The sequence below is a fragment of the Babylonia areolata genome, chromosome 25, assembly GCF_041734735.1.
Source record: "Babylonia areolata isolate BAREFJ2019XMU chromosome 25, ASM4173473v1, whole genome shotgun sequence".
In the NCBI taxonomy this organism is placed as follows: Eukaryota; Metazoa; Mollusca; class Gastropoda; order Neogastropoda; family Buccinidae; genus Babylonia; species Babylonia areolata.
In genome coordinates this window covers 17,405,210-17,415,312 of record NC_134900.1, presented here as the reverse complement: position 1 = coordinate 17,415,312, position 10,103 = coordinate 17,405,210, and the positions used below count along the sequence as shown (strand labels likewise).

The following is a 10,103-nucleotide window of genomic DNA, read 5'->3' as shown; positions in this document are numbered from 1 at the left end:
TTCTGCCTGTCTGTCCCCCTCTCTCAGCACATGTTTAATCTAACCTTTAACCCAAGCTAACAACACTGACACGGCATGGAGTGGATGTTTGAATGTGTGAGGAGCGGTGTGTGAGTGTGATGATGGAGAAAAAACAAAAATCTGCCCGAAGGTGTTTAGCTGTGCTTCAGGCAGGCCACTGAAGACCACCACCAGACCAAAGACTGCACCCCAAGAGAGGACCTGACCAGAGAAACCAGACCTCGGCTCCAAGAACATGCAGCCGTTGACGTGGAGGTGAGGTGTTTCACACACCAACACAAACCTGTACAAGTTTCCCTCTCACTTCCCCTTCCCCTCATACACACCCCTTACCCCTTCCACCACTGCTGAAAAAATGTTTCCACCGAAACCCTCACTCACCAGTGTAGAAAAATAGTTTAACACTGTTACTTAGACTTCATGAAAGGACCTCTTTTTTAAAGACCGATATTGTACCAGTTGTATTTTATCATGATATGATACTGTATGTGGCCTGGAAAAAGTGAATCAGCATTGGAATACAAATGACTAATTGAATAGTTTTTTATGAAACACCAAACTGTGAATCCTTATCAGCAGTGATAATTTATAGTTTGTGGCAAATCTTATACAAATGTTTTTAAAGTGGATCTGGGAGAGAGAGTACGATAGGACAGTGGTTCCATTTGGTAATAACTGCTGATGGCTGCTTTGTCTCTAACACTGTTCATGTCTCCTTATTATGTGGCTTGTAAAATGGTAATCAGCACAGGAATGCAAATGTTGAACTATACAAAAAACAAACAAACACAAAACAGTTCAATGAATTTTTTCTCAGCAGTAATAATTATGACTTTTGTGACAAAAATTGTGAGATTGACAATTTCAAGTGCAACAAATTGGTTGGGAGAATATAACTTCCCAATCAGATTCTACTTTGTTAAATGTAGTATTCGATACTTGAACATTTCTGATCTATCACTTTAACGTAAGGCTGTTTATCCTTGAAAATGTCCACAAAAAGTGACTGTATTGTAGTATGAAATTTCTCCATCTGTCTGAAATGTCAGTAATGAGAAACAAAACATGTTCAGAGCCAGGACAGGATCGACACCATGAGTGGGGGAACGGGCAGCGGCACCAGGCGTACCATGGAAAATGAGGACCTATGCCGACTGTCCCACCACCTCCAGATCTGCTCCACTCCTCAGTGCTGATGGTTCTACCCTAATCACTGACAGGGACAGGATCCTGGAGAGATGGGCTGAACACTTTGACAGCGTACTAAACCGCCCTTCCACCATCAATGATGAAGCCATTGACCGACTCCCCCAGGTGCCAGTCAGTGAGTCGTTGGATGCCATTCCAACTTTGGAGGAGACCCAGAAAGCTATCCATCTGCTATCCAGTGGCAAAGCCCCTGGCTCAGACTCCATCCCAGCTGAGGTCTACAAAGAAGTGGTATGGCGCTGACTGAGAAGCTTCATCAGCTGTTCCAGCTCATCTGGCAGCATGAGGCAGTTCCATAGGACTTAAGACGCTTCCATCATACACCTGTACATGTGCAAAGGAAATCGTCAGGCCTGTGACAACCATCATGGAATATCCCTGCTGTCCATCGCAGGCAAGACTCTGGCCAGAGTGCTACTCAACCGTCTCATAGCGCACCTTGAGTAAGGTCTCCTACCAGAGAGCCAGTGTGGCTTCCGGAAAGAACGCAGGACTATTGACATAGTGTTTGCTGCCAGGTAGCTCCAGGAGAAGTGTCAGGAACAGAACGCCGACCTCTACTCCACCTATGTCGATCTGACCAAGGCCTTCGGTACTGTTAGCAGAGATGGCCTTTGGAGAATATGGATGTCCCAGAAAGTTCATCACCATCATACGGCAACTACACGATGGGATGCTGGCCCGAGTCCAAGACAACAGAGAGACTTCAGAACCATTCCCTGTCTCCAACGGAGTCAAGCAAGGGTGTGTTCTTGCCCCCACCCTGTTCAGTCTCATGTTTTCAGCCTTGCTGACAGATGCCTTCAGAGACGCTGACGTAGGCATTGGCATCGGGTACCACACAGATGGCTCACTCCTCAACCTCAGGAGGCTTCAAGCAAAAACCAAGGTGAGGACAGACACCATCAACGACTTCCTGTTTGCTGGTGACTGCGCTCTCAACACTGCCTCCGAAGCTGACATGCAACACAGCGTCAAGTTCTCTGCTGCCTGTGACAACTTAGGCCTCACAATCAGCACAAAGAAGACTGAGGTGATGCACCAGCCAGCTCCAGGAAAGCCTTACATTGAACCAAACATCTTCATAAGCGGGCAACGACTGAACGCGGTGGACAAGTTCATATACCTGGGCAGTACACTCTCTCGCACAGTTATCGCCAACGAGGTGAATGCCAGACTTGCCAAAGCCAGCGATGCCTTCGGCAAACTCCATAAGAACGTTTGGAACAGGAGAGGCATCACCCTGGAGGCGAAGCTCAAAGTATACAAGGCCATAGTTCTCACCACACTGCTCTGTGGATGTGAATCATGGACGTCTACAAACGCCACGCCAAAAAGCTGAACCACTTCAAAACCACCAGCCTCAGAAAACTTCTCGGTATAAAGTGGCAAGAGAAGATCCCTGACACAGAGGTGCTCACTCGTGCAAACTTGCCCAGCATCTTCACCATCTTGATGCAGGCCCAGCTGCGCTGGGCAGGTCATGTAGTTTGCATGCCAGATCACCGGCTCCCCAAGAAAGTGCTGTATGGCGAACTCCAACACGGCAAGCGCTGCCATGGAGGCCAAAAGAAGCACTTCAAAGATATTCTGAAAGCTTCTCTGCAGGCCTTTAACATCAGCCATGACACGTGGGAGCTGAATTCAATGGACAGACCAAAGTGGCGTTCAGCTGTCCACAAAGGCGCTAAATCCTGTGAGGTCAACAGAATCGCTGCAGCAGAGCAACGCAGACAGGCCAGGAAAAGCAGTGCCAGCAAGGTCCCGACAGCCGCCATCATCCCCTGTCCACACTGCTTCAGAACCTTCTGGGTGCGGATTGGCCTGACCAGTCATCTGCACACCCAGAGACCAACCCACCCATCCCCAGGATGACTAGATGGACTAGATGGTCCTCGTCGATCCCAACAGACGAACCACACCATGAAAAATGAGGACCTATGCTGACTGTGGGTAAGTTTACGCCTCCAAAATCAGATTTCATTGCTACATCAGTTATTATACATGGTGTGTAAAATGGTTATTAGCACTGGACTGCAAATGTTGAACTATATAAGAAATAGTTTGATGGAATACCAATTTTTCTGAGCAGTAATAATGAAGGGTTTCTGACATTTCTTGTGAGACTGACAATTTAAAGTGCAACAAATGGGTTGGGAGAATACAACTTCTGAATATAGATTCTTCTTCGCTAAATCAAAGTTTTTGGATAAGTTACATTTCTGATCTATCACAATGTAAGGCTGTTCTTGAAAATGTCCGCACAAAAGTGACTGTATTCTAGTATTAACTTCATCTGTCTGGAATGTCATTGACGAGAAACAAAACATTATGTTCAGAGCCAGGTCAGGTTCAGCACCATGAGTGGGGGATCGGTAGCGACACCAGGTGTACCATGGAAAATGAGGACCTACGCTGACTTTGGGTAAGTTAACGCCTCCAAAATCAGACTTTGTTCCTACATCATTTATCATATGTGGCGTGTAAAATGGTTATCAGCACTTGACTGCAAATATTGAAGAATAGAAGAAACAGTTTGATGAAACCCTAATTTTTCTGAGCAGTAATAATTGTGACATATCTTGTGAGATTGACAATTTAGAAGTGCAGAAAATGGCTTGGGAAAATACAACTTTCGAATCACATTCTTCTTTTTTAAAATGAAGTGTTTGATCATTTATGTTTCTGATCTGTCACATTAATGTAAGGCTGTTGTCCTTGAAAATGTCCACACAAAAAGTGACTGTATTCTAGTATTAAATTCCTCCATCTGTCTGAAATGTCAGTGACAAGAAACAAAACATTATGTTCAGGGCCAGGACAGGTCCACACCATGAGGGGTGCACAAGTCAACCATTGCCCATTTGGTAAGATTCCATCAGGTTCTCCACCGTCCGTCATTACATTAATGAATTAAAACAAAAAAGAAAAAAAGATTTGCTTCATGAATCGTAAAGGGCAGTACCACTATTGAGCATCTACCACCATTGAGCATGACATATATATGTATACAATCAGACAATATGCTTTTGACTGGCATATGTTATTTTGTAAACTCTGGTCATCTGTATTAAATGTTTTTGCTTGAATATTGGGCATTTCTCTGCTCGGACAGCACACACACTCACACACACACACACACACACCTACCTCTCCCCTAACATGATTCATGTTAAACATTAGATTGATGTTCTTAGTGGTTCTGAAACATTGTTGTAATTTGGTTTTTATGTATGTTCTCAGGAAGAACTGAAGACTTCAGGCCAGCTGAGCCACCAAAGAGAAACCAACATTAACAAAAGTTAAGTACTGGTAACCCCACCCCCTCTCTCTCTGTCCTCTTCGTTTCTGCCTGTCTGTGCCCTTTGTTTCTGCCTGTCTGTCCTCTTTGTTTCTGCCTGTCTGTGCCCTTTGTTTCTGCCTGTCTGTCCTCTGTGTTTCTGCCTGTCTGTGCCCTTTGTTTCTGCCTGTCTGTGTCCTTTGTTTCTGCCTGTCTGTGCCCTTGTTTCTGCCTGTCTGTGCCCTTTGTTTCTGCCTGTCTGTCCTCTGTGTTTCTGCCGGTCTGTGCCCTTTGTTTCTGCCTGTCTGTCCTCTTTGTTTCTGCCTGTCTGTGCCCTTTGTTTCTGCCGGTCTGTCCTCTGTGTTTCTGCCTGTCTGTGCCCTTTGTTTTCTGCCTGTCTGTGTCCTTTGTTTCTGCCTGTCTGTGCCCTTGTTTCTGCCTGTCTGTGCCCTTTGTTTCTGCCTGTCTGTCCTCTGTGTTTCTGCCGGTCTGTGCCCTTTGTTTCTGCTGGTCTGTGCCCTTTGTTTCTGCCTGTCTGTGCCCTTTGTTTCTGCCTGTCTGTCCTCTGTGTTTCTGCCGGTCTGTGCCCTTTGTTTCTGCTGGTCTGTGCCCTTTGTTTCTGCCTGTCTGTGCCCTTGTTTCTGCCTGTCTGTGCCCTTTGTTTTTGTGCCCTTTGTTTCTGCTGGTCTGTGCCCTTTGTTTCTGCCTGTCTGTGCCCTTGTTTCTGCCTGTCTGTGCCCTTTGTTTCTGCCTGTCTGTCCTCTGTTTCTGCCTGTCTGTCCCCCTCTCTCAGCACATGTTTAATCTAACCTTTAACCCAAGCTAACAACACTGACACGGCATGGAGTGAATGTCTGAATGTGTGAGGAGTGGTGTGTGAGTGTGATGATGGAGAAAAACAAAAATCTGCCAGAAGGTGTTTAGCTGTGCTTCAGACAGGTCACTGAAGACTGGCACCACCAGACCAAGGGCTGCACCATGAGACAGGACCTGACCAGAGAATCCAGACCTCAGAGCCAAGAACATGCAGCCGTTGACGTGGAGGTGAGGTGTTTCACACACCAACACAAACCTGTACAAGTTTCCCTCTCATTTCCCCTTCCCCTCATACACACCCCTTACCCCTTTCCACCACTGCTGAAAAAAATATGTTTCCACTGAAACCCTCACTCGTCAATATAGAAAAATATTTTAACACTATTACTTAGAATTCATGAAGGGATCTCTTTTTTTTTCTTTTTTCTTTTTTAAGACTGATATTGTACCAGTTGTATTTTATCAGGATAAGATACCATATGTGGCCTGTAAAAAGTGAGTCAGCATTGGAATACAAATGACTAATTAAATAGTTTTTATTAAACATCAAATTGTGAATCCTTATCATCATCAGTGATAATTTATAGTTTGTGGCAAATCTTGTTCAAATGTTTTTAAAGTGGAACTGTTTGGCTGTATGATAGGAAAGTTGTTCCATTTGGTAGCAACTGCTGATGGCTGCTTTGTCTCTAACACTGTTCATGCCTCATGTTATTTGTGCTTGTGCAGTAGCTTATGTTTTGAACAACAATTATGTTTGATATTTTGCACAGACATGGATCTTTGACCTTGGACGCCTCACCGCCCAAACAAAGAGCTTCCACCATCTTCAGGAAGCCCTCTTTGACCTTTATCGCATCACTCCCAGGCTAGATAATCTGGGACCAAAAGGTTCGGCCCCTATATGTGTGACATGCAGGCCCATAGGCTTGTGGACACAACCTGGTGCTCACGAACCCAGCCCCCAGCTATGGGTAAATAGCAGGGCAGAAGGAGCCCTTCAGCCTTGGCAGTCAATTCCTCAAGAAGATGCATCCTCCATCTGCATGAACATATTCAGAGACAGCAACAGGGAGATGTGAAGCAATTTTACCATGAACAACACCAAGGACAGGGAGAAAACTCCATCCACAGACTACGACAGCAAGTCGGCGGATCAGGTTCACAATTAACAGCGGCATCAAGGACTGGACAGAGTTTAATTCTTAATGTGTGAAAATTGAAATGTACAAAAATGTATCTTAAAAAAAAAGAGAAGAAAAAAAGAAACACCCAACTTCAAACTAAAACAGAAAAAGAAAGTAAAGAGAATGACAAAAAGCCTGTTTAGTCTTCTGATTTCTGTTTTTCTCAAAGAGGCGTCACTGTAGTCTGTATTCAGACAAATCGATGTACGCTTCACCACATCTTCTAGGAAAGTGGATGCTTATCTATTAATGTACCTATCTCACACACACACACACACACGCTCTCTCTCTCTCTCTCTCTCTCTCTCACATGCATACGCACTTATATGAGCATGCACATGAACATACAAACACAAATGCATGACACTCCATGCCAACATATCCAATTGTACGGAGTGAGAGAGAGAGAGGCACAGAAACAAGCACCAAAACAACGCACTGTACACGTGGCAGGACATACAACACAATGAACGCACTCGTGTGGTATAGTTGCTGAAGAAAATATGATGCACAGCAGATGCATCCAGGGTAGAACAGCTGTGGGGAAAACTGGGAAAGAGTCATTCAAACCTCAAATCTGGTAGACTGGAAACCAACTGGTAACCCTGTAACACACGATACAGGACTCGTAAGTAACTGAGTTGTTTACTCTTTCAGAAAGTGACAATGTTTCCATTCAGAGTAGTTGTTTTTGGGGTCCTTGTTTACCAATTTGTCATGAATTAAAATTTATTTAATCTAATGAAGCAAATGAAACCTATGTAATGATGTAAAGATTTTCTTTTCTTAAATAAACGAAATAAGACGAACAACAAAGTTTTAATAAGATATCTCTATATCGTTATTGATTATTAAAATATACTACCAGAACAGCGACTGTTTACATGATAAGGGGCAACAACTCCCATGACTTCGATTTCTGCTTCAACAAATAGTACCATAATTATAACAAAATTTGTCACCAGTTTTTGTTCTTTACTTTTCCCCCCCTAAGAGCTTTCAAAATAAGGCCCAAATGACGTGAATTAAAAAAAAAATATATATATAATTACCCCTAAAAATAACATAATAAAATTACCTTTTTCTACATTCAGCATGTCCTCATTTCACAACTCTCAACTGACAAAGTTTTTACTTTTCCTCCCACAAAATATCCTAACATCATCCCTAAAACTAGATTAATTCTTTTGATACCACATCAAACATTCAAATATAACCAAAACAGAAGTATTGACACATACCTGAATGAAGATAACGAAGATTTTCTTTTCTTAAAATGTTGCAACCCTGCCCACATCCAGCCCATGCAGCCACTACTGACATCAATGGTTGACAAACTGTGGGTGCGCCCATGTGCAGTAAATGCAGAATAAATTTCCAAGATAAATTATCATTAATAGAAACGAAGTTTCAAAAGCATATAAATCTATATAATCAACTGTCTTGTCATCAGTAACAGTACACAGAAAACGCTAGAAATTAACGAAATAAAATGAAATGGCCAAGTAACAACACAAACGAGGAACCTAAAAAATCTAAAATCAAAAATCTAAAATGTCCGAAGGCAGTGACGCCTCCTTGAGCTACTGAAACTGAAACTGAAACTAAAATCGGCTGTTTGTGCTCTTGCACCGGTGCACAACTCTCTCTCTCTCTCTCTCTCTCACACACATACACACATGCGCGCGAACCCTCCGCTCGTGATCACTCCCCAAACCTCATGATTACAAAAAGAGGAATCTGTTCTCCGATTATTGGCTTCTCGCTTCCGATTTCTTATCAGTTACTTGGTTATTAATCAAAAATGGCTATCCATCCTAATTCTATATGTGCAGTCTTCTAAGGGGCAAAAACGGGCTATCAAGTTCAGGGGTGGGGTAGGGGGGGGGGAGTATGTTTTTTGGGGTATCTTTTTATACCACTCAGTCCTGGAAAGAAAGGTACATCCACCACCCTCTCTGTGTGTCCGAGTCTCTGTGCCAGTATCAGTCTGTTTTGTCTGTCTGCCTGTCTCTGTCCCTCTGTCCGTCCGTCTGTCTCTCTCTCCAAAGCTTTCCAAAAATGAAATACATGATGTAAATGAACAATAATTGGCTGTGTTATTTTCATACCACACCTCTGAATGTGTTGACCTCTGTTGATATGGGTCAAAGTCCCAAGATCAATGAAATGTCAAGACTCGAGACTCTCTCTCTCTTCGCAGAAAACGGCATGGGCGGTTTGTGCTAGTTAGATATTTCTAACACCCTGGCCTGTTTAGACTGTCCTTGTTGATGTCACTGACCAGCAACTCGAATTAAAAGATCGCCAGGGAGTGCGCTCTCATACAAAGTGCTGAAGACTGACGGAGGAGAAACCACAGGCCTCGCTATATGTCACATTAATCAGTGAAGCCCGTTTAGTTAAGCCCATCGCACACGGGGCGTCAAGCAGCAAGTTTCACGCGACAAGCGGCAAGTTTCGCGCAGCACCCAGTGTGCGAGGTTTTCAGGCAGCAAGAGTCGCGCGCCATGAACCAAGATCACCGTCGCCGCGCGTCGTGTTTCTTCGATAGAACTTGTCCTATTCCCCCGCAACAAAAGCGACAGACGTGCGTGGAACAACCAACCACGAGACCCGCTCGTTTCACGTGAGACATCGTTTGGAATATATTAATTTTCAGCAAGTTTCAGCACGTGACTTTCCAAATATGGAGCGTGATGCGTGATGCCTGGGGAGGTTTGTCGCGCGTGAACGACATGCCTCACTACAGGTTTCAGGTGTCCGCGACAAATGTAGGTAGGCATCAAAAACTGATGCGCGGCCGACGCTGACACCCCATGGGTGACGGGCCCTATGAAGGTGCGATGATGGAGTCTCCCGTCGGTCCGACGGATGAGTAGGCAGGCAGGCTTATCTGTCGGTACGTGTCCTCATATGGGAGAAGAGAACGATTCTGGATGAGCAGCACTTCCCACAGGTGTTGCAAGGGAAAATGTCTCCAGAAGTTGAGCCCTGCTTCCTTTGCTCACGCTTCTCCTTAATGGCCAGCATTCTCTTGTTTTCAAACGTCCTTATGCCACTAGAGCATCAGTTCTATTGCATACCCCATCCCCCTACGACCCCCCTGCAAAGAAAGTTATGGCCAAATAGACAGTTATTTGAGTCACGGTCTCAGTCCCACCCCTCTCTCTCTCGTGTGTGTGTTAGTGTGTGGGTGTGTGGTCGTGTCAGTGTGCGCACGTAAACGCACGAGACACAGGAACTGAATCAGCACCTTTAATCAGCAGAAAAAAACACAAAACAACTCCCACACCCCCACCCACCCCGCCAAAAAAAGAGAGAGAGAAAAAAAAAAAAAAGTTCGCCACAACAGTCAGTGGCATACCAGTGACGAAATCCTTGGCTCCCCTCCACAGTGCTGTGATCACGTCACATTCCAATCAGTGTGACGTCACTGTACAGCACACCACCTCACCTCCAGTTTAGCGAGAGTTCCGCTCTTCGAGGGAGGGAGGGGGGGAAAAAAAGAAAAAAAAAGGAGAAGAAAAAGGAACCAAAAAAAAAATCTCCTACAACCTGTTCCCTCCTTCTCCCAAAAAGGCTCTTGC

The 10,103-nt window shown here is 44.5% G+C and overlaps 2 protein-coding genes across 2 annotated transcripts; both read left to right on the top strand.

Moving 5' to 3' along the window:
• LOC143299851 (uncharacterized) lies at positions 1–2,690 on the top strand. The gene is made up of 2 exons (XM_076613342.1): positions 1–276; positions 1,095–2,690. Exon 2 carries the CDS (start codon positions 1,838–1,840, stop codon positions 2,570–2,572), a length of 735 nt encoding a protein of 244 aa, XP_076469457.1. The 5' UTR covers positions 1–276; positions 1,095–1,837; the 3' UTR covers positions 2,573–2,690.
• Positions 2,691–5,211: 2,521 nt separating this feature from the next.
• LOC143300083 (uncharacterized) lies at positions 5,212–6,520 on the top strand. The gene is made up of 2 exons (XM_076613647.1): positions 5,212–5,554; positions 6,100–6,520. The coding sequence occupies exons 1-2, from the start codon at positions 5,489–5,491 to the stop codon at positions 6,406–6,408; spliced, it is 375 nt and encodes a 124-aa protein (XP_076469762.1). The 5' UTR covers positions 5,212–5,488; the 3' UTR covers positions 6,409–6,520.
• Positions 6,521–10,103: the final 3,583 nt, after the last annotated feature.